The sequence below is a fragment of the Somniosus microcephalus genome, chromosome 2 (assembly GCF_052327205.1).
Source record: "Somniosus microcephalus isolate GS21.2 chromosome 2, FLI_Smic_1.0, whole genome shotgun sequence".
In the NCBI taxonomy this organism is placed as follows: Eukaryota; Metazoa; Chordata; class Chondrichthyes; order Squaliformes; family Somniosidae; genus Somniosus; species Somniosus microcephalus.
Genome location: NC_140988.1, coordinates 118,939,901 through 118,964,874, shown reverse-complemented (window position 1 = coordinate 118,964,874; position 24,974 = coordinate 118,939,901). Strand labels below are relative to the sequence as shown.

General features: G+C 42.2%; 1 protein-coding gene across 1 annotated transcript in view; it reads left to right on the top strand.

Moving 5' to 3' along the window:
* LOC147122910 (putative ATP-dependent RNA helicase DDX60) overlaps positions 1–24,974 on the top strand; it is an 83,701-nt gene that overhangs the window by 33,895 nt on the left and 24,832 nt on the right. The window contains exons 17-27 of the mRNA XM_085962142.1: positions 2,654–2,773; positions 4,416–4,511; positions 7,699–7,814; positions 8,983–9,116; positions 10,497–10,606; positions 14,526–14,630; positions 14,725–14,853; positions 18,068–18,195; positions 20,733–20,891; positions 22,998–23,136; positions 24,731–24,883. Of these exons, the coding sequence (XP_085818268.1) occupies positions 2,654–2,773; positions 4,416–4,511; positions 7,699–7,814; positions 8,983–9,116; positions 10,497–10,606; positions 14,526–14,630; positions 14,725–14,853; positions 18,068–18,195; positions 20,733–20,891; positions 22,998–23,136; positions 24,731–24,883 (1,389 nt within the window). The remainder of the gene's footprint in view (positions 1–2,653; positions 2,774–4,415; positions 4,512–7,698; positions 7,815–8,982; positions 9,117–10,496; positions 10,607–14,525; positions 14,631–14,724; positions 14,854–18,067; positions 18,196–20,732; positions 20,892–22,997; positions 23,137–24,730; positions 24,884–24,974) is intronic.

Genomic DNA, 24,974 nt, shown 5'->3' with positions numbered 1-24,974 from the left:
ATTTTTGATGAATCTCTCAAAAGTCCAGGGCCACAATTTTGATTGGTGTTCAGCAGTACTTGGTTGGTGTGACTCTCATGTTTCAGTAGGATGTTCTACTTTAAGGCAGCTGTGCACTGGTTATGATAAAGCCTCAGTTTTATTTGTCAATGTTGATTTATAAATATAGATGGCAAATTATACCATGGGCTGTATTAATCAATCCATGAGAGATAACTTGCCTTTCAACAGAATTTCCTCCATTTCTTATATGGCAATATAAAAGTAAACTAATTAAAATACATGCTGGTAGACTAAAAATTCTGTAAAATTGCACTCCTACCATGAATATTTGTTTTTAAAAGAAAGGTCTAAACTAACCAATAAAAAGTGACTCTGCACACATAACTAACATAAACGTTGCAAATCAGAAAATTTTATTGCATTCTGATGTAAATTGTGAAGTCATGAAATCGCTCTACATTTCGTAAAATCTTTGGCTGATGAGAAAATAATTAGAAGCGGACAACACAGATTTCAGAAAGGGAGATCGTATCCCAAATGCAATGGATGATGTTATAAGTGGTTAGGAGAGTAGAAACAATGAAAATTGCACTCTAAGACCCTTTACATTTGATCCAAAACCAGGATATTGAGACTTCTGCACACTAAACATATTTCCCAAGCATCATGTAGTAAGACCCAAGAGCCCTGAATTTTCATAGTGTTTGTCCCAATCACCTGCTGTAACTTTGGGAGATTAGCAGAACCTGCAGAGAAATAGCATAAATGGCAGTTTTCAGCTGTCTACGCTGGGGTTCCACAAATCATCCACCATAATTTGCTGGTACTACGTTTTTACGTGTGCTATTTTATGCCGGTGTTGACCTCTTATTTTAAATAGGTTAATGCATGTGTAAAAATAGCATACTGGAATGTTGTACGAGCATTCGTGTGTGAATTTTGTGCATTGAAATTTATACCTTTTGAACCTACTAACTGGAGGATGGACATCAGTGCCGTAAGACATTGATCATACCTTTTCTGGGCATCGAGCAACCCGGCCACAACCAACCTCCGCAAAGTACTATCTCTCAGGCACACACTAACTCTTGATCCTGGCAGAGAACCCACATAGAACAGGAAACTCTCTTTTAACCGGCTCCTCAATATCTGGAAATCTCTTAACCGGCCAAATTCAGGAGTAGGTTCAGGTAAGTTTTACTGTATATTAGTGGCCATGTAACCGGGGTTCCTGGACCTGTGGCCGTGTAACCGGGGTTCCTGTACCTGTGGCCGTGCAACAGGGACTCCTGGAGCTGTGGCCGTGTAACCGGGGCTCCTGCACAAGTGCCGTGTAACCGGGGTTCCTGCACCTGTGGCCGTGTACGGGGCTCTCTTACCTTGGTAAGTATACCTCTCTGTAATCCGGACTTTTTGATCAACCGGCACCACGCCAGTCCTGTCGGTGCCGGATAAAAAAGAGTTTCCTGTAGCAGTAAACTAAAAACCCTCAACTTCCAAAACAGGGAGTAGATTCTCAGCAGTAATTATGAAATTGGAGTGACTGCAGTTTTTTGTCAGGATTGCTGTTTAATTTTGTTGTGTGGCTCAACCGCTCTAGATTAAAGCCACTGAGTCATTTGGGTAACCTAGAATTTTTTTATGACAACTTCTATGAAAAGACTTAGTTTGAGAAAAGTTTGATCTTGTGAATATATTTTGAAAATCAAAAGGGATTTAGTCAGTAATATCTGACCATAACATTGCATCTTCCTGGTTTCCCCTCAGTTGTGCAAACTCGCCCTCTTGGAATCACTCCATAAATTCTTACCTTGCAGAAATTGGCTTTGAGATTTGCCTGTGATATGAATGGAATACAATCCAGGGACAATTCTCATTACTAGCCAGCAATAGAACCTCCTGCTTGCAGCACTTGAGTCATGTGGCCAGTGCCACAAAGTAGTTTATCTTCCATAAAGTATTATCCCAAATGTATTTCTTTTATTTAAAAACTCTTGCTTAGAGTATTCAATCTTTTGAAAGATGCATATTTACTTTTAAGTGTTGGTGTGTTGCCAAAACACACGCACACTTACTGGAATCAAATGGTTAGTATTCAGAATATCAGTATCCCAAAAGGATTGCATTATTGTAAAATGAAAATTATGTACTGGTTTCCATGATTTCAATTTGTCTCCGATGGGATACCCAACTTGGATAAACCTACAATAATTAATTGTGTCCAGAAAACACAAAACTAACCAAGTGTAGTTAAAAGACGGATAGTTATAACTGAAGTCAGTGAAAAAGAATATTGCGTGGCGTGTATACGAGTGGCCAATTCGCTACAGCCAGTTTTCTGCCTGACCGGGAAAGTAAAACATCTACCCCAGGCACATTGCCTGATTTCTCAGGAAATGGGTGTCTGTTAAGCTGTGGAGTTCTTAGAGCTACTTTGTTCTGTTCCCCAGCTTTGTTCAGAAGATCAAAATCAATTTTATATCAATTTGTTGCTGCTTATATTCAATGTAGTAGGCAATGTCTGTCTGGACCACATAAATGTGGTCAAAAGACCATACAACTATATCTTGCTGCTTAAAATTATTTTCACTGTTTTACTTGGAGGTTTGATGCATTTCAAGTGCAATGAATTTCATGTTTTTATGCCTAGGCTCTTGTGAACCAAGTGGTAGCAACTGTTTATAACCGATTCAGCAAGACTTTACCAGATGGAATGGTGGTGTGTGGGGTTTTCACACGAGACTATCGTCAAGATGCTTTAAACTGTCAGGTATTTCATGTTTATATTTCTAAATAACGAATTGTAGCTTTTCATATTTTATAATTTATTTCTGATTCTAAAGTTGTATCCCAAGTCTTTTTAGCCTATGCTTCATCTGTGCTCACACCCTGGCTCTTTGGCAGTTGTCAGGAGACATGACTGGGTTTTTCTCACTTACACTACTTAGTTTTCACTGGCTAGAGGAGGAAAATCGGTAGAAGTCCCTCCCCTTTGTAAATGTGCCAGATTGGTGGTAGTATACATATACATTTTAAGGGGCAGATCCAATAGTTTTAGAAGCATCTGTTCATTTTGAGATGGGTGCTTCATTTTAATATTTATTTGGGACGTTATTTTTGCATGCCACTTCCTGCAGTTTTGCAGGATGCTTGATTTAAGGAGCACCCATTTAAAATGTGCATCCAAAGAATTAAGTATCCTTGAGGTTATGGAAAGTGTGTATTTCAGCAATTTATTTACTGTCTTTTATTTTATTTTGATTTTTTTTCTCGTGGGCCTCTGTAAATTTATGCCAGTAATACTATCACCACTACGGGCATTAATCGGCTTCTCAATGGGAAGTCTATCTATCTGACATGTTGGGAAGAAGAGTAGGATCTATGGAGGGATGTTAGGCATGTCACACTGTACAAGAGATGCTCTGAGTCCACCTAACGGGACCTGCGCATCCACATCTGCAGACAGGTGAAAATATCTTCCTTCAGCAGACCATTAGTGCAGGTGGAGGCACCTCTTCTCAAAAGAAGCTGGGACAGTGGACCCAGTGATGAGATGTGTGAATGCCTGACCAACAGCTTTGTCTCAATCACCGTATATCATGCTTTCAGTAGCATTGCATAAAAAAGGCCTCGCAGAGCCAGCATTGCTCTGGCAAACAGACGTCATATGATAAATCACAGAAGTCTGGACATCGTTAGGGTTAATGTCTCTTAAAATAACAAATATAATCTGTGCAGTGACATTGCCAACAATAATTTCTAGTTTTTAGTATCTAAATGTTAGCAAAATGACTTCAAATTTAAAAAAAAATAGTAGATAATTTTTAATTACTGGCATTATATCAGGGTTCTTTATGAATTTTACATAGTTGCACTGGGAGGTTTCAGAAATACAACAGAATCAGAATAAATGAAAAAAGTTGAAGAGTTTACCTGAGTTTAAGAAACTACCTTTTACAATCACTCAGTACAATGCTCTGTACCAGGGCAGGGAGTGATCGGGACTTCGGGTAGGAATAGGAGGAAGCAGAGACCAGGTGGAACACTTGGGTGGGCTTGTACAAGAGGGAGTGAAGGAGGAGCTGGAATACATAAAACCAGGAGCAGAGCAAGGGATCTCTGGAGTGGAGAGTATGCTTGTGGAGGAAATCTGGATAATTTTTGCTTTTGGTGGGGGTAATTTGCTGCCTGGATGGTAACCTGAAATCAATGGCATGAAAATTGGGCGAGTTCTACAATGGGCAGGCATTCTGCTCCGCCAGGTTACCATCCAAGCAGCAACGTTGAAAATTACCCTCTTATAATCTGAAATTGACCAGAGATGTGTTTGTATTGAGCCAAATCCAAATGTGTAATTTTTGTTTATTGTTTATTTAATAAAATAAAATTTACTTATAAATTGTTTATTTCAGATTCTCATCACAGTTCCTCAGTGCTTAGAAATTCTCATTCTTACTGCTCAACGACAAGCCTGGGTGAAGAAGCTTAAATATGTCATTTTTGATGAGGTAAGAGGACAACATGGAACTTTTAAATGTGGGGATTTGAAGAATGAAATGACACTAACGTAGGAACAAAAATATTAAAATCACATAGGTGCATTATATAACACATCCCTGCGTGTGAACCCCTTGTTTTGACTTAGAGTAATGAGAGGGAAGAAATAATGCAGGAAGCATGTGAACTCATGAGTTCCTGTTCCAAAAAAAACTCAAACGGCTCAAGATTCATAATTCTCTTAACTCATTAAATATTGCTTTCCTGATAGCACATTGCATTGTATCACACTGAGCTAATAGACCAGGAATGTGAGCACTATCCTTGGTCTTTGGTGAGTTAGCAGATCTCAGCCAGGGTGACAATGGGTGGGGAGGTACAGTTTGCTCCTAGTCCTTGGGCTATGTTCCCGCTGCTGATTGCATCCAATAAACCTTGCTGGAATTTGTATGTCAGTTGAAGGCAAGATCAAGTTTGCCTTTGATAACCTCGTCAAGTAGCTGGTAGACAATTATCTAGGCTCATGTATGGAGGATGGTTACTTGGGTGAGCAAGCAAAGGATCACCATTTCTATTGGAACTCTACTGTAGCATTTGTTGACAACTCGAGGAGCGCAAGTAAAGCAACACTGTTTTATAGGACAGCCTTAGAAATGATAACATGATGGTGTTGATTTGAGTATTTTTTAAATAAAATAAATTCTGCGAGCAAGGTTTTATTTTATACAGATAGCTAGGATACCATTTAGTGTTAGTGAGTGGGATGAAAGTGCAATTGTTAAGTGAATCTATGATTGGTCATTTCAGGTAACTGCAACTTTGAATCGGGTAGTGATTCACTTTGAAACAAAGTTGCTGTTGCCTGACTTGATGACAAAAGCACAAATTCATCCCAGATCGACATTGCCCTAATTTAGGCCGAGTTGAATTTAGAAAACTAGTTTTGGTTTTTCTGCACCCCGTTGCAGATGGTCACCTTTCTTTATTGAATGTGATAATGAATCCACCTCTGCTACTGATGTTGATTCTCCATTAAACGCAATACCCTAATGATTGCTAGAGGAATATGTGGGATAAGCCAAATAGAAAACACAACTAATACAGATAATCTAATCTAATCTGCTTTCAAATTCCTCCCTCCCCCGAGTCCATCAGACCTTAAACCCCCCCCCCGGCCCTAACCCTAAATTTGCATATTTCTCTCCTATTTCCCCCCCCCCCACTGCCTTTTGCCCTTTCAGAGCTCATCTTGTCAGCTAGTCTGACCTGCTCTTTTGACCTTATTCCTACTAAATTGCTGACAACCGAACTTTCTTTCTTGGCTCCCATGTCAGCGGATATTGTTAATGGCTCTCTTCCAGTATTGTACCCTTTTCCTTCAAATCTGCCGTCGTCCCCCTTCTCCAAAAAAAAAACAACCCTCAATCCCTCCATCCTTGCAAGCTATCGCCCCATCTCCAACCTCCCTTTCCTCTTCAAAGTTCTTGAACGTGTTGTCACCTCCCAAATCTGTGCCCATTTCCCCAGAATTCCTTGTTTGAATCCATTCAATCATGCTTCCACCCCTGCCTCAGTACTGAAACCAGTCTTACCAAGGTCACAAATGACATCCTAATTGACTGTGACAACGGTAATCTCATCCTTCTGGACCGGTCTGCAGCTGTTGATGGTTGACCACAAAGTTCTGCTCCAAAGCATCACCATCATTAAGCTGGATGTGACTGCACTCGCCTGGTTTCATTCCTATCTTTCTAACCGTAACCATAGAATCATCTGCAATGACTTCTCTTCCTGATCCTGCAATCACCTCTGGTGTTCCCCCAAGGATCTATCCTTTGCTCCCTCATATTTCTCATCTACATGCTGCCTCTCGGTGACATCATCCAGCAACACAACGTGAGTTTTCACAAGTGCACTGATGATTCCTGGCTTTAACTCTCCTGTACCATCCTCTACCATCTCTATACTATCAGACTGCTTGTCTGACATCCAGCATTGGATGGGTAGAAATTTCCTCTAATTAAATATCAGGAAGACCGAAGCCATTGTCTTCCACTGATTCGATCTCCCCTCTCCCCCCTGGCAACTGTCTAAGGCTGACCAAGTCTGTTTGCAACCTTGGTGTCATATTTGGTCATGAATTGAGCTTCCTACCTCACATCCGTTTTATGACCAAGACTGCCCATTTCCACCTTTGTAATATTACCTATCTCCTGCTGAAACCCTCATCCATGCCTTTATCACTTCTGGACTTGACTATACCAATGCACTCCTGGCCGGCCTCACTAGTTCTACCCTTCATAAACTAGAGGTCATCCAGAACTCTGCCGCCTGTGTGCGAACTCGCACCAAGTCCTGCTCGCCCATCTCCCCTGTACTTGCTGACCTACATTGGCTCCCAGTTGAGCAACGACTCAATTTTAAAATTCTCATACCTGTTTTCAAATCCCTCCATGGCCCCCTCCTTATCTCTCTAATCTCCTCCAGCCCTATAACCCCCCTACACCTCTGCGCTCCACCTTTCCTGGACTTTTGAACATCCCCGATTTTAAATGCTCTACCATTGGCGGTCGTGTCTTCAGCTGCCTAGGTCCTAAGCTCTGGACTTCCCTCCCTAAGTATCTCCGCTTCTCTACTCTTTCCTCCTTTTTAAGACTCTCCTTAAAACCTACCTCTTCGACAAGCTTTTGGTCATCTGCCCTAACATCTCCTTGTATGGCTCGGTGTCACTTTTTTTTTTATAACACTCCGGTGAAGCGCCTTGGGACGTTTTATTATGTTAAAGGTGCTATATAGGCTAATATCTTATTTTGAACTACAATGAAACAATTCTGATTGAAAATAATAGAAACTCCTTGGAATTATAGGAATATATAAACATTAACTTTGCATTGCCTAAAGAGATCATTGCTTTCTATTTATCAAACTGCACATTATAAAACACAAGTTAATTTTTTTTAAATGCTGACTTCAGATGTTTGGCCTTCCAAATGGGACCATCCATCCAAGGATAATTGCTAAAACATGATGTTTACTATAACACAACTTCCAGGGTTCTTCCTACTTGACCTTTTTGAAATCCACCCCTATCTGTTGCCTTGTAATTAAATAAGTTTGCCAAGTTCTTAGTAGTGAAAGTCATTTTTTCTGTGTAGGCTAATATCTTAATTTGAGTTAGTTACCTTATTGTGTTCATAGGTCCACTGTCTCGGCGGAGAGATTGGAGCAGAAGTCTGGGAACATCTACTGGTGATGATTCGGTGTCCATTCCTGGCTCTATCAGCAACAATCAGCAAACCAGAAGTTCTTGCCCAGTAACACACACTAAAATAATTTTTGCTTGTATTACTGTTTTAAACATAACTATATTCCATTTCTTATAGTGGCACTATATACAGCTGATTTATCACACAATCTCAAATGATCTCTACACTTACTGGTACCTATTAATCCACCCATGTTCATTTGTTGGCTTGAAATCTTCTCAAAGTTGCCAGATACTGGATTACATCTATAACACAGAGTAGTGAAATTCTGCTACCTTTTTAAGATGTGTTTCTGCAATTGATTTGGAAAGGGACGTGGAAAAAAATCACCGGGACTGTGTTCTAAAGAAATCAATTGAGGAATCGGTACACTGTAATCTTCCACCATACTTTTAGATCACTTCAGAAGCTGGGATTGTTCTCGTTACAGCAGAGAAGGTTAAGGGGAGATTTAATAGGTGTTCAAAATTGATGGGTTTTGATAGAGTAATTAGAGGGAAGCTTTTCCACTAGGAGGAGGGTTGGTAATCAGACGAGACAGATTTAAGATAATTGGCCAAAGAGCCAGGGAGGAAATGCAGAGAATTTTTTTTAACAAGCGAGGTATGATCGAATGCACTGCCTGAAAGGGTGGTGAAAACAGATTCAATAGTAACTTTCAAAAGGAAATTAGATAAATACTTGCAGAGGAAAAATACAGGGCATATGGGGAAAGAGCAGGAGAGTGGGACTAAGTGGATAGCTCTTTCAAAGAGCCGGCACAGGCACATTGGTCCAAATGGCCGCCAAATTCTGCGCTGTATGATTCTATAATTTGGTGGGATGTATTTCCTGTTCCATTCTCATAGTCTGATATCTGCCTACAAATTAGAAACACAAGGTGGGGGGAGGATAAATGGTGTGGACAGAAGAAGAAAATTATGTCTAGCATTTTCTATTACTCTTCCTAAATAATTACAGTACCTACCCTGTGTTCCAGTATTGTCTTCTGTCACAGTACCATTTCAGGGTATAAACACTGCCTGTGATTGCAGCATGGGGCACTGAACCTTAAAATTGGTGGAAAAAAGAAAAGTAGGGAATGTGCTCACTGTTAATTTAACTACTAAGGTAGACATTACATGTAAAACTCATGGATCGCTTGTAGGAAAAATAGCATCTATTTCTCAAACATTTCAGTACTGTGACTAGATGACAGTTGTTATTTTTTTAATAGATGGCTTCAGACAGTAAAGAATTACTGGCAGCGAACAGACAAGACATTGGAAAACCCTGTAAAAGTTGTTGGTGGCAAAAAGAAGCAGCATATGAAAATGCCAAGAGACCAGAGATCCTACAAAGTCAGACTGGGTATGGATGGCTTTTCAATATTCCTTGTCACACATGTGGTTGAAATACCCCATTTAAACACTCCTGAAGCTTAGTCTGTGATCCACTTTTTTGATACAATGTGTCATATTTTCCTGTTCCTGCACCTGGGTGTGTTGGACACCATGCATAGAGTGAAATTGGGCAGGGAGGAGCACACACCTGTAAGGCAACCCACCTGATCTATTCGCTGTGGCCAAATGATCCAGTATGTTAGGCGCAAGAACAGGGCTATCTGCCCCAGTATCGTGGTTGATCACGATATTTAATTTCTACCAGTCTTGTCTCTTTCACGCATAAAGAAAGTAAGGGAGTTTGAATGTTGGAAGGTCAGTTTCTTTTGAACATTTACAATTAATTGAGTGTTAATTGTAAAGCCCTGAAGAAACTATTTGTTAGCTGCATGGAGATAATTGAAATCCGGTTATGTGCCATGCAGGCTGAGATATATCTATCTGGAGGTGTTACCAATAGGATAAATTGCAGGTAGTAGTAACATTTTAAGGGGTTCAGATGACTGTAGAAACCGCAAGAGTGAAGCTCAATTATCTGAATCATAATACATGTTGCCTTTGAGCACAGTCTTCTCTATCATACATGTACTGGTTTTATCATGTCAAACTTCAATGAGAGGCGAAAAGCTTATAAACTCTTTTTTGGGAGGGCGGGGAGAGATATTTTTCAAATGGACATCATGCTCATGATTGAATATCATAGCTTATAGTGCAGGGATACCCAGAGTCATGTTAAATAATACACCCTGCATATATTAAAACTAACACAAACTTGGGATTCTGAGTTTGCTTACAGTTGATGGGAATCATTGGAACTATTTTTTTTCCCACCAATTACTCTTCCTCTTTGAAGATGGCGATTTACATTGGGCATTGATTCCAGTACCAAACCGCCATTCCATTTGAACTTGTCTGGACAGTGAGTGTAATTTTTGTGAAGATTTGTGACATCACAGCCGAGCCAGAGCCTGATCATGCCTAACGATGGGAACCCTTACAAGCACAGACCAGGGATGAAACCTTGCCCTTCTTGATCTGCATGATTTGGTACCCCACAATGCAATCCCTCAATGAGCCATTTGGGGAACACATTAGAACCTTCATGCTTATTATTGCATGATAAAATAATGTAATCATTTTGGGTACCATTTTATAATATTTTATAGTCAAGTTGACAGGTGAGTCTCCTTGACACTGATCCTGATTTGGAACTGGTAGTTTGGGATTGTTTTATAGTAGCAAGTGGGGTTCAGATTTTAGAATGAATTGAATCACTGGGATAATTGGGTTTCTGTTTGAGTCAGCATAATAGCTCACTTTAACATTAGCTTTCAACATATTTTCTTAGTGATCTACGGCGAACGATACAATGACCTGGAAAAGTACGTGTGCAGTTCAAAAGGATCGGGGATTGACTTTGTTCCCTATCACCCCTGTGCAGCTTTAACCGTAAACCATGTAAGTAGTTCTCGTTTCGGTGGGAATTCCACTGGTGACTGGTTGCCAAACAGATCCAAATCCATCTACAACTACTTTCTGCTTGGGGCCTTCCAGTCCGTTCTTAATCCAGCTTGATATATTACCACTAATACCAGAGGCTTTGATCTTCTAGAGAAGCCTCTTGTGCGTTATCTTGTCAAAAGCTTTTTGGAAGTCTAAGATGATGTCTATTGGGCTTCCTCATCCACCATCTTGGTGACTTCTTCAAAAAATAGAATCAAATTTGTAACGTGACTTTTTTTTTTGAAGCCATGTCGAGTGTCCCTAATGTATCTCTCTAAGTACAAGAAACTTTTTGGTATCCGGGACCGGTGTGTTGCCGGTTGATCAAAAATTCCGGATAACGGAGAGGGATATCTACCGAGGCTATTTTTAACAAAAATAAAAAAAATCAAGAAATGTGCAGTATACAGTAATTGGGTACTCGCCTACAGAATGTTGTGTTAAATGGATGGTGGAAGATGCTTGATTTAAGTACAGTACTGCCAGTTGAGGGTAATGCAATGCAATGACTACCAGCAGCGTGGGAGACACACAGTACAATGGCGGATCAGAAGAGACTACCGGCAGCGCGGGAGAGTCAGACTCCTGTTACAGGGGTATTGAGGTGTTCCGACTTCCGACAGCGCCAAGAAGCCAAGTAGTGGCAGTTTGGAGAACTACCCCCACTGACTAACTCGGCCACCGCGGGAGACTCTGACTCGGCAACATTGTCAGTTATTGAGGTGTTTTCGGAGTGAGAATTTTGCCGGTTAATAGAGAATTCCGGATATTTAGGTGCCGTTTAAATGAGAGTTTCCTGTAATCACATATTGCAAGCCCAATGATTCTCTCAAGCATCTTTCCCATTACTGATGTCAAACTAATGGGCCTATAGTTACCTGGGTCTGTCATATCTCCTTTTTTAAAGATGGGGACTACATTAGCCTCTTTCCGGTCTGCGGGCACCGTCCCAGAGTGCAATGAGTTATTAAAAATATGGGCAAGCAGCTCGTACAGCATGTGTCCCATCTCCTGCAGGACCCTTGGGTGGATTTTATCTGACTCGGCTGCTCTATCTATTTTTAGGATCTTTAATTCTATTTTAGGATGTCCCAAAGTGCTTCACAGCCAGTTGATTACTCCCTGAAGTGTTGTTTCTGAGGTAAACCAAGCAGCAAATTTGCAGGTAGCAAGGGTTCACAAACAGCAGTGAGAGAAGTGACCAGTTAATTTGCTTAGTTTCACTGAGGGAAAATTGTTGGGTCATGACATTGGGAGAACTCCCCTGCACTTCTCCAAATAGTGCCATGGGGTCTTTTATACCTATCGGAGAGGACGGACTGGGCCTGACTTGAACGTCAGTCAGGATACCGGGAGAACCCCCCTCATCCAAAAGACAGGTGCAGCACTCGCTCAGTCTACACTGATGTGTCGGCCTTGTTTGCATACTCAAGCCCTGGAGTGGGGCTTGAACCCACAACCTTCTGACTAGACTTGGGTGAGTGTTACCAATGAGCTTGCTGAGCAAAACTTTCTATAGAAAGTGCTTGCCTTTACAGCTACAGTGCAGTTAATGATTATTAAAATGTATTTTTGTGCTATTGGGGGAAAAAAAAATTCATTGGATATCCCTGGGGTTGGGACCATTCCTTTCCAAGAGTTCAAAATAGTGACCATTTTCCAAGCCTCTGCCAATGCCACTGTGAAACTACCACTAGGATGGAGCAGTTTGAAGCTGACAATCTCTGATTTCAACCCCCTCTTGCTGTACAGTGAAACTTAACCAGTGTTTAATAGCTTCCCACAACAGCATGGTTAGAATAGAAACTCATGGAGGATCATAGACATGAATCTGCATCGTTGCATTTCATTGCTCCAATGTGCCACACCATTGCCCTGCCCTGTACTTCTTGTATCTTCCCCCCACTTCCCATGGGCTATTTCTTTCTCTCCTTAAGGTGCTGAATCCTGCTGGGCTGTGGTTTCTGTGGCAGTGCTGCAGTGGTTCACTCAAGTGGCTGTGTTTTGTGTTTGCCTCGCCAATGAGGGATAGAAATCCCATTCCCTTGAGGTAGAATTGTAGTGTAATCTTGTAGGAGAAGTTGAAAGTTGGGGCAGAACTTGGTCCAACTAGCTTTCCATCCCTTCAGAGATTCATCGACAAATTCTGAGGAAGACGTGGCAAATGCTTCTTCTGATTGACCCCTACATCCCCACAGTAGTAGTTTCTCTTGGGGTGGCTGGGTCAGCAACCCTAATGTGCTACTGCAGGTGTGGGCACTAACCCCATATATTTTAATCACCCCATCTCTGCGATTTAGGATGGGGTCACAGGATGGTTTAACTGCCAGGTGGAAAATAGCCCTGCCACCGTTCTGGTGGCACAATGATGCCGCCTTTACAGTTAAATAAAATGGAATAAAACCCTTGTCAGTTATCTGCACTTTTTCACTGCAGCACCTCCTGTACTGTAACTAAGAAAGAGATTGGGTTGTGAAATTCTACTTCAACGGTAAAGAAAAATTGGGCGGGTGTATAATGGGCTGCTGATTCGCTATTTTGCGCTACTGCCAAAGTCAAATTTCATCCCTTTGGTAACATTGGAGATTGATGCCCTCAATCTCCATTTTCAAATCATCTGCACCCTTTACTACCCCCAACATAGTAACACTAAAATCACCTAAATGGATCATCTGGTTAATGAGACCACTTGTTTAATGGGATCAGATTTGAGGAATTGTATTTTTTCTTTTTCACGTAGAAACATGACGCCATAAGAGATTTATACATGAATTTGGTCAGTATGATGAACTATTGGAAAATTCACATTAAATGTATATGTTTATTATATCTAAAGTGAATCAAGATGCTGTACTGAAGCTTGCCTCTTAAAGAAAAGCTCATGTGGTTTCTACCTAATACTTACCTTTACATTTCAGTAGGTTTAATGTAATTGTTTAGAAGATAGCAACTCCAACAGAAGTAGAGGTTGAATGTGCAATATGGTTTTATGGCTTAGTGGAATAATTTGGTTAGTTATTAAGGTGACCATTGAATGGGAGGAAAATGACTGATTGATTACTAAACAAACTCAACTACGAAGATGGGCCTTTTGTGCAATCAAATTTGAAGAACGGACCTAGTCTTTTAGGTACAATGATGCAAACATAGAAACAGAAGATAGGAGCAGGAGTAGGCCATTTGGCCCCTCGAGTCTGCTCCTCCATTCAATGCGATCATGGCTGATCATCCAAATTCAGTACCCGGTCCCTGCTTTCTCCCCATACCCCTTGATCCCTTTAGCCTTGAGAAATATATCCAACTCCTTCTTGAATATATTTAATGAATTGGCCTCTACTGCCTTCTGTTGTAGAGAATTCCACAGTTCACCACTCTGGGTGAAAGAAATGAGGAGGAATTTCGTCATAAATGGCCTACCCCTTATCCTTAGACTGTGACCCCTGGTTCTGGACTCCCCGACCATCGGGAACATTCTTCCTGAATCTAGTCTGTCTAGTCCTCAGAATTTTATAAGTTTCAATGCGATCCCCTCTCATTCTTCTAAACTCCAGCGAGTACAAGCCCAATTGACCCAATCTCTCCTCATATGTCATTCCTGCCATCCCAGGTATCAGCCTGGTGAATCTTCGCTGAACTCCTTCCATGGCAAGAACATCCTTCCTCAGATAAGGCGACCAAAACTGCACACAATACACAAGATGTGGTCTCACCAAGGCCCTGTACAGCTGCAGCAAGACCTCCTTGTTCCTGTACTCAATCCCTCTTGCTACGAAGGCCAACATACCATTTGCCTTCTTAACCACCTGCTGCACCTGCATTTCAGTTACTTAACCAGTAAGTATAATAAATGACTTTGTTGTATTTGATTTATTAGATTGAGACGCATGGTTTTCCTTCAGACCTCAGTCTCTCTCCACCAGAGTGCCTCCGATTGTATGATACAATGGTTGAAACATGGACATCATGGCCTCGGACACAGGTACTTTCTCTGAAATTATATTTGCATATAATATAGATATGATTACATTTAAACTTTCACACTTGTGTCTGATTCCTTTGTCTTTTCTAAAAAGGAGTTCAGTCCTGAAGAATACACGTGCTTCAAGGATAAAATTGTTATTAAAAAGAGTGACGTGAGGAAATATGAGGCTGACCTAAAAGAAGAGTTAGTGAAATGGATCAATTCGGGACAGAGAGATCAGGTATTTCTTTAAATCCTCTGTCTGTCTGTCTGTGCCCGCAGTATCCAAAAAACGTTCAAAATTCTGCTCATTAGCATCTCATTATCCGCTCATTAGCAATAGTGACATTAAGGTCGACCAATCGTATGGTCGAGTGACCCGACAGTCGACCAATCGCTGCGCGGCGGAGGCGGGTTCCTGGCGCATGCGGGCGGGCCCTCCTAGAGTCGAGTGACAGGACGATTGACCAATCCTACGCTTCGGTGACCTGACGGTCGACCAATCGGTGCGTGTGTGGGCGGGCCTTATCGTTCTGAACCGAGGTGAGTCGCCGCCATAACAGAAAATGCTGGAAAAACTCAGCAGGTCAGGCAACGTCCGTGGAGAGAAATTTGAGTTGACGTTTCGGGTTGAACCCTTCTTCAAAATTGGAACGAAAAGAAACTGGATCGAAGGCAGGGCTGCGATCGGACAAAAGAATAAAAGAAACAAAAGAAGTAAAAGAGATTAGAAGCTAGACGAGATGGTAATAGGCTGAGATTAGGTGTAAAGTGTACTGGCAGGGCGAAAGATAGCTGCCAGGTGTGAGAGAGAAACAAAAGGAAAGGGAGGGGGGGGAAAGGAGTGGAGAAATTACAAGAAAAAATGAAATGGGGGCCGAGCTTATGATCTGAAATTGTTGAACTCGATATTGAGTCCAGAAGGCTGCAGAGTGCCTAATCGGAAGATGAGGTGCTGTTCCTCGAGTTTACGTTGAGCTTCCGTGGAACAATACAAGAGGCCAAGGACGGTGAGGTCCGAGTGGGAATGGAGCGGTGAATTAAAATGACAGGTGACCGGAAGCTCGGGGTCACCCTTACGGACTGAACGGAGGTGTTCCGTAAAGCGGTCACCCAATCTGCATTTGGTCTCCCCAATGTAGAGGAGACCGCATCGTGAGCAGCGAATACAGTAAACTAGATTGCGAGAAGTACAAGTAAATCGCTGTTTCACCTGGAAGGGGTGTTTGGGGCCCTGGACAGTGGGAAGGGGGGGAGGTATAGGGGCAGGTGTTACATCTCCGCTTGCACGGGAAGGTGCCAGGCGAAGGGGAAGGGCTGATGGGGTGATAGAGGAGTGGACTAGGGTGTCTCGGAGGGAGCGGTCCCTGCGGAATGCTGAAAGGGGAGGGGCCATCTTTAATCCAAACTTTTCATTTCTTTTTCCCGCTTTCTGCGTCTTTAATAAAAAAAAATTAAAAAAAAAAAAAAGTTGCTTTTAAAACACTTTTTTCAAAAAAAAGTTAATTACTTTCTAAATCTTTTATCTAATCTCATTAATTTTCCTACCTTTCCCCGTTTTTGCAGGTATGCCTCGAAGCCTGGGCATCTGTTGCCAGCCATGCTGGACCCTAGGCAATTGTTTTGTGGCAAGCTCCTCCCACAGCCCCCCCCCCGCTGGGCCCGATTCCGAACCAGTGGCCAGCCATCTTGGTAAAGGCTGGCTGGGCTCACTGCAAGCTCCTCGTGCTTCATTCGGGGGGGGGCGGGGGCGGAGAGGGTTACCCCGGCAACTGGGCTCGCCAGCTGCAATCGGCTGCTCGGTCCCAGAGATCGGGAGGCGGGGCTTGGGAGGGGGAGCGGAGAGGGTTACCCCGGCAACCGGGCTCGCCAGCCGCAATCGGCCGCCCAGGCCCAGTACCGGAGATCGGGAGGTGGAGAGGGGAGGAGGGTTACCAAGGCAACTGGGCCCGGCCAGCCGCAATCGGCCGTCTCAGGCCCACCCTCGGGAGGGCGGGGCTCGGGCTCACCGGGGCGCTGCGCTCAGCATGTCGGTGCGTGGGGCGGCACGGAGCTCAGCGGAGCCATCGCCGGCAGAAGGGAGAGGGTCTGCTGGCACCCGCCCTTCCTTCGCCCCCCCCCCCCCTTCCCTCCGCCCCCCCCCCCCCTTTCCCTCCGGCGCGCGCCCCCCCCCTTCCCCTCTCTTCCAACAATAACATGCCCTCGAAACAGCCTTGGCACCGCCGGGCACTCCAGCTAGTATTAATATAATTGTGTTTAATTAGTAAAGAATAGCAAAATAAAAATAAGAAATTCCATGTATGATAGTAATATTGATTAAATAATGTTTTGGTGGTACTTATACCACGTTTTAATCCTTTCTAGTGGAATATAAAGTAGTTATATGGAAGTTCAGTTTTACATATTGGAATGATAACTAATAGTATTTATGGGGACCTTCCTGAGTTGTTAGTTTACTTGACTTTGGCTCCTTTCCCGGGATGTGATCTCATGATTGGCAGGCACCTTATCGGCCAAGTGGCCATTTTTCAAGTGTGAGTCAACACGTAGTGCCAATAAATTATTCTACTCCATGGGGCATCACAACCTGGCTGGATCTTTGCCTCATCGAACACCAAGACAAGTGCACTTTCCAAGAAGGGTCATTGGATATTGATCAGGTGTACAAAAGCTGATTTTTACCCTTGCCCTGGGGTGCTGAGGTCTATTGCATCACCTCGACACGTACAACTGAACTGTATAAGAATTCAATTAGCTTTGTTTTAGTTTCTCCTGGCCACCAACACCTGCCACAAGAGGAAAGTGTTAGTTGGGGGATTGTACAAAGTAATTTTGTCTTTTATCATTGTGGTTCTTTTGGTTATGGCCAATTCCTTCCAAATTAAGTCAAACTTGAACTTTTCTGGATTTAAATCGGTTCAGACAAGTTCATAACTAACTTTTTTAGGGGCAGAAATCGGTATGATTTGCGCTTGTTTTTCGGACGCCAGTGGGAAGGCTTTCACCCAATCTATGTAGGCATTGCTAAATGCTAAATTCGGAGGGGGGGGGTGCTGCTTTTAGGTGTTCTGGGCAGATGCCTGAAGCAAGTGTTTGTCTGCTTAAGTATGTAAATTAGAGGCCTAATTCCTGATTAAAGGAGCCCTATTCAAAATTCCTCAGCAAGCGCCTGCCGCACTCCAGATTCTTCAGGGCCTCTCTGCCAACATAAGATAAGTAATTAAAAAAAAACTGTCATACAAAACCTGCCCCCCCCCCCCCCCCCCCCATGCCTCTGATTGCTGTTTATTCTCCTATGATACGAGACTGGGCTGTACAACTGTTAACCAAAGGGTGTTTTTACAAAATATTTAAATGTAAACTTGATTACTTGAGTACTATTTATGATATTTTCTTCATTGTGCATGTATACCGTATATATCTCCTTTCAATAATACTTGTCAACACTACCTTAGGCTATAGGAGTGTTAGACAAGCTGAAACCAAGAAGTGTTGTGAATTCTACGGCAACCATGGTGAAGCAGTTTCCCATGTTGGTTGAAGCCCTACAGAAAGAAAACCAGCTGCCAGCTTTGTTTTTCTCGTAAGTTTAAAAAATATTTGTCTTTCAGTTTAATATTTGCTATTGAATAGGATTTTATCTACCCTATGCTGTTGTAAAACTTGAAGGCGTGGCCTTTCTGCTAGGAGCCCAATCGGCAGAATGCACTGAAGGTTGCGCCTGTTTTGCCACTGTAAAGCTGCACAGAGATTTCCAGGTAAACTCATTAGAATAAGCCTCCATGTTAAATATTTCATGAATCAATCGAGCAGTGTAATCGATTTGTGACAGAAACAGGGCATCCTGCAGGAGTGGGATTGTAAGAAATGAGCCATTCTTTATCTTTTTAAAATATTGTGGGGCTGATCAGTTGACTGATTTAATGCTTGTGGTCTTGGTTTTTAATTTGTGTAAATTGCCTGCTGGTCACTGCTGTCTTCAATTAACGAATTACTGCAGCAGAGCAGGAGACACCATTGTGGCTTCAATTGACTGCTGGTCACAGGTCTTGTCTGGCAGATCAGTTGACTAAATTGAAACTAATTGCAGCAGGAGAAACATGCCTTGGTCAGGCTTCAATTGACTGCTGGTCCCTGCACGTCAGGTCATTAACGCTGGGTTCATGTGACCACAGGTGCTTCGGCGTCCGAGAATCGGGGTGCAATGTAATGAGCACCCCTGAACAAGCTCAAACAGCGGAAACTCCTCATTCCAACCTGGGGGTGTGGCCAGTTTTGTGGGCAGGGATTGATTTGGGCGAATGGACTTTTGAACCAGCATAAAGGATAGTGGATACTCCAGTGTAAAGTGGTTATGGACGCAACTCGCGCTTAAAATTGTGCGATTTTACTTTTTTTTTAATTAAAAAATTTTTTTTAACCGATATTTCATTTCATTCCACCCAGATTTCGCGGTTACCTGGGTAGAAATCATGCAGAAATTCCAGGCAGTTCTCAAAATCCTTACATCATTGATGTAAGGATTTTATTTTTTTAAGAGTTGATTGTGACTGAAAATGTATAAAACTATATTATAATTCACAAATATATAAATGAAACACAGCATCTTTTTTCTAATTTTTTTCATGTCTAAGCTATTGTCCTGCCATTGATTACAGTCAAGCCCTTCCATTGTATATAGTTCACTCTCAATCATACATGGACATTATCCATTGTGCATAATCCAGTCACATCTGCACATGGACACTATCTATTTGTATGATCTACCCACACACATACTTGGACATTGTGGTGTACAATAGTCATACCTGAGCATAAGCATTAACCATTGTGTGCAATTCACTCTCATTTATATATGGATATTTTCCATTGCATACAATCCACTTGCACACATGCATGAACACTGTCTATTGTGTACAATATAGTTGCATCCATGCTTGGATACTAGTCACACCTGTATGTGAACATAATCCACTCATTTTACACACAATTTCTTCAACCAAAATAAAGTAAACCTAACAGGAATGGATGACTGTTCCAAATTAAGCCCGGACAAGTCTATCTACTGATCATCAGGCCCTCGATGAATGAATTCTTGACCCAATTCACCCTGCAAGCAGGCTCACTGCACACCAAAAAATGGCCACTACCTGACAATCATTCAAAAAAACTTGCATTAATGTAGTACTTCTCACTTGAAAGAATGTCTGTCTGAGTGCTTTAAAGGGGTGAAAGGTGGACATGTGTAGCAAGTAAAGGAATTTAGATGGGAAGGATGGTTGAAGGGAAAGGTTGTGGTTATCCTTTGAAGGCAGAGAACAGTAATATGGTTTCAGAAGTAAGATTCCAGACAGCGAAGGCATAATGGCTGAAAGGTTGGACCTTGACTGAGCAGAAGAGGTAAAGAAAACTTAAGTCAGAAGAAAGGTGATTGTGCTCTGGGTTGTAATACTAGCAAAGATTTCCCAATTCGTGACCTGCCAGTAGTTCAGACGAGAGACATAATGGAATGCGAGAGAGACGAGGCAGCCCAAGTGAGATGAGTCACTGTCAGTGAGCCAATCATTCGCGAGGCCAGGATATCAGTAATGATGAGGCTGTGGGGCGGGGACTTTGTAAGTGAATGAACATTTTGCAGAGCGATGCACAGCAGAGGGGTAGCTGGGATTTCACCAGGGAATTGAAGGGGGAAGTCAAGAAACTCACTGATGCATTGGAGGGTTTTAGGAAATGGGAAGCAGTTGGGTGATTTTTTTTTTTTAACCCCCAAGGATAGGCAAGCACTGAAAGATGGGCTTGAGGTAGCTGTTTAGGGAGAGCCAGTATTGTTTGCCACACTGGGAATGGCAAAGTATGCCCTATTTAGACCCTTAATTATTTCTAGGGCAGGCAGCATGAGAGCCAGGGCTCTACTCTGGAAGGAGAACTGTTATTTAAATATTACAGCGCAGAAGGAATGGAGTGCCAGCTGCTAGGAATGTGCTAGCTGAAGTGAAGAGATTTAATTTGTGGACCCCAGCTCACATTGATGCATACAAGCATTTTTCTCTTGTTTTAGGCCACAAAAATGAAATACCTACATATTTGTATTATTTATGTAGCCCTGTTTCCTTGTTGTAGATTTAGTGTTTCTGTAGTAGAACGTTTAGCCAAAGAAACGTTCAATCATGTCACTAACAAGGAGCAGATGAAAAGAGGATCAGATGATAACAAAAAAAGACTTGAATTTGAAAACAAGCTTCGAAAGTTATCAAAGCGTGCTGGAAAAAAACAACCTTCGTAAGTATTGTTTACTTCATGTTAGTATTTTTAAGTTTAATCTGATAAATTTATCCATATTCATTTGGGGAGGTATCTAAATATATTGAGAATGGGAGAGACCACACAACCTCAGCACTAGAGCGTGCTGGATTAGTGCAGGATTAATGAGGGATAATTTTAACTTAAAACTGCCCAGCAGAAAACTAACTGGATTGGGTGCAACGTTGGTTTTACATTTCGCCTGATTTTACACTTCATTGAAGTCGATGGAGAGTAAAATCAAGCAGGGTGTTAAAACTGGCCTGCTGGTGTGAACTGAGCATGAGAAACAATCCCTGTGGCAGAACAGATAGGCCCTGAGGCACAACTGATATTTGGGTTCAGGCATTGTTTACATGAGACCAGCAAGCTGCAGGTGCCTGTTGCACATCCCCAGGCAGCTTGGGAGAAGAGGATTTCAATTTTGGGTTGCTAGTAGTGGCCCCAAGTTGGGTCCTGAGACCTACTATATTTGTTTATGTATATATATTTAATTTATGTAAATAAAATTAAGGTTTATTCATTTAGATCACAGTCTGAGCCTGAAATTTTTTCAATAAAAAGCAACCTGGAGGGAGTGGAGTGGGGGTTGATGACCAGGAGAGGGGGGAAGTGATCTAGAGGGCAGCCAATTGGGAGGGAGGGAAAAGGTTGATCGGGTGTGGGCTGGCGATGGTCTTTGGCGTTGCAGTGGAGCCTGGTGCTGGGTGCATTCAGAGCAGCCCAATTGGCTACTTTTTCTGCCTTCACCGAGACAGGTGGTGCACTTAGCATGCATAATAAGCAATGTGGCCCGCCCCACCTACCAGATTGGGTGCTCTTTTGCACTTGAAAACTGGCATGGTGCCATCCAATTTCTAGGGCAATGAATTGAACCCAAAGTAGATTGGGAGATATGTAAAGATATGATGACTGTAGTATCCCTTTTAATGAACAAAATTAGCAATTTAATCTGCAAAATGTTTTCTGCTCTTAACAGTTGAGCATTGTCCCTATCCCTTTTCTCCCCTTCTCTCCAAAAAGTGATGACTCATTCTTGGATACCATGCCGTGGACATGATAGTATGGTCCCCACCACTTACACCGTTCATGCTTATTGCTGGCAGCCACCTATATCGGGGGTAATGGTGCTAACCATTTGCCATTTCCATCGATGTTAGTTACAAAGGCACCATCAAGCATGCTGACTTTCAGGCAATTCACTGAGCTTTCTGCACCTCGTTAAGTGCAACTAAATTAACTGTTACCTATTCACCTGAATCAAAGTGCTGTGTCACCCCCCCCCCCCTTTACATGAACACCACCAGGGTTTCATTGATGTTCTGTCTGAGACTTTTGCGAAGGACACAGCGCCAGTGATCGTCAGTCAGTCTATTTGATGGTCAGCGCAGTGAACAGAGGTCTTCTATAGGAACTACATTTGATGTTGGGTAGCACTCTCTTGAAGAGCTGTGTCCTTTAAAACTTTTGGTTTGGGCAAGCAAGGAGCCTTGACCAGATTTAGGTACAAGAAGCCAAACTAGCTACTGACACTTTTTATTTGACACTTTGTACTTTTACTGTCCACTGCTTATAGCAGAAAAGTCACGTTAACACCAACATGGCCATTATAAGTGGTGGGGGACTGTATCTTTCAAGTTGTACAGATTATCTGGCTACAAAATGCATCACAAGCAAGTTCTTTTTTGTCGCCTTCTAACTTTTGTGTAGTTTCACACTACACAATTACAGTTTCCAGTAAAGGTAACTGGATAGACATCGTGAGCAGAATCTTGACTAGATTTGCCCTTCCCTAGCCTACCTGCAATTAACCAATTGAAGTGCCTTCACCACGCACTAGCTGAGATCCCAAGACAATTACAGATGAGGCAGGTCATTCAGCCCATCTTAACTCATCCATCTCAAAACGCTACATTCTTCTCATTGCGGCATCTATTTCTTTGATAAATGATTCCAAGGTTTTTTGCCTCCACTATTCTATTGAAGATCACACCATATCCTTAGTTTTACGAAGTACTTTGCCATCATTGGCTTACATTTCAACCACCGTATTGTGCTCCATAAAATGGTTACTTCTGGTTGCAGTGATCCAAAGGAGTCCCATGTGTCTGACAACATGGTAATGAAAGAAACTGAGCAAGAAATGCTTAACCAGAAACTTCAGGAACTGAGAAAGATTCCAGCGGACTGTACCTATGCAGTGGAAAGTGCTGCAGACCGTAAGGTACAGAGCACGTTTTCCCTTGTGCTATCAACAGAAATGTTCAATTTGCTTTAACTGCCCACAGGCTGCACTATGTACTGAATATTGCTAGCAATTTGTTCACTTTTGATTTGCTTCCACACTTGTCACTGATGAGTGGTTTCAAAGAAAGACTTGTAGCATTTTTTCCACATGTCTCAGAAATATCCCAAAGCAAAATGAGGTGCTTGTTATGTAAGCAAGCAAGGCAGCCAACTTGCATACAGCAAGATTGGACAGGTTGGGTGATTGGGCAGATGCATGGCAAATGCAGTATAATATGGATAAATGTGAGGTTATCCACTTCGGTGGCAAAAACAGGAAGACAGATTATTACCTGAACGGCAATAGATTGGGAAAAAGGGAAGTGCAACGAGACCTGGGTGTCCTTGTGCACCAGTCGCTGAAGGTAAGCATGCAGGTGCAGCAGGCGGTTAAGAAGGCAAATGGTATGTTGGCCGCCTTAGCGAGAGGGTTTGAGTACAGGAGCAAGGATGTCTTGCTGCAGTTGTACAGGGCCTTGGTGAGACCACATCTTGAGTATTGTGTGCAGTTTTGGTCGCCTTATCTGAGGAAGGATGTTCTTGCCATGGAAGGAGTGCAGCGAAGATTCACCAGGCTGATACCTGGGATGGCAGGAATGATGTATGAGGAGAGATTGTGTCGATTGGGCTTATACTCACTGGAGTTTAAAAGATTGAGAGGGGATCTCATCGAAACCTATAAAATTCTGTCAGGTCTGGACAGACTTGATGCAGAAAGGATGTTTCTGATGGCTGGGGAGTCCAGAACCAGGGGTCATAGTCTAAGGATAAGGGGTAAGCCATTTAGGACTGAAATGAGGAGGAATTTCTTCACCCAGAGAGTGGTGAACCTGTGGAATTCTCTGCCACAGAGGGTGGTGGAGGCCAGTTCATTAAATATATTCAAGAAGGAGTTGGATATATTTCTTAAGGCTAAAGGGATCAAGGGATATGGGGAGAAGGCAGGGACAGGGTACTGAATTTGGATGATCAGCCATGATCTCATTAAATGGCGAACAGGCTCGAGGGGCTGAATGGCCTACTCCTGCTCCTATCTTCTATGTTTCTATTCCATAAAGAACAGCAAGGTAAATGACCAGGGAACTGTTTTGGTGGTGATGCTTTTATAAAGGGCAAATGTTTGAGGAAATCGGGGAAAACAAAGTTGTATGTTACGTGATTGATAAAAACGTGTTAATGCAATAGTGTAACTATACGGAAAGCAAATATATTTTAGTCAGACCCCTTAGAATTATTTTAGGGCCCAAAGAGAAACTATATAGGTATTTGGTAAGTTTAAAAGCAACATTTCTAGTTCAAATTAATTTTTATCATGGAATAATAGAATGCAAAAAAAAAATCCAAGTAGGTGAAACTTATGAAAACTGAGTGCCATTGAGGGGGAAAATGCTTTTTTGCTAAAAATTGGTATAACTTGGCAACACCAAGCTTTAATTATTTTGTATTAAGTTAAATTAAAAAAATATTGTGTTGTATGGTATAGAACTTGTATTTCTAAATGATGCTCAACCAATTTTTTAAAATTTCACTAGATTCTGGATACAATCTTTCAGCGATTGCAACTAGCGAAAACTGTAAATCAGTTACGTTTTTATTTGGAGAGGGGCATTGGATTTCATCACGCTTCACTGAACAGTAAAGGAAGACAAGCTGTGGAGATGCTCTTCAGACTTGGATTTGCCAGGGTCAGTATTAATGTTTATGGATCGAGTGACCTAGTGAAGTTGCAGTTCACAATTTGATTAAAATATTCAAAAGGCTCATTAAAAGTTTTAA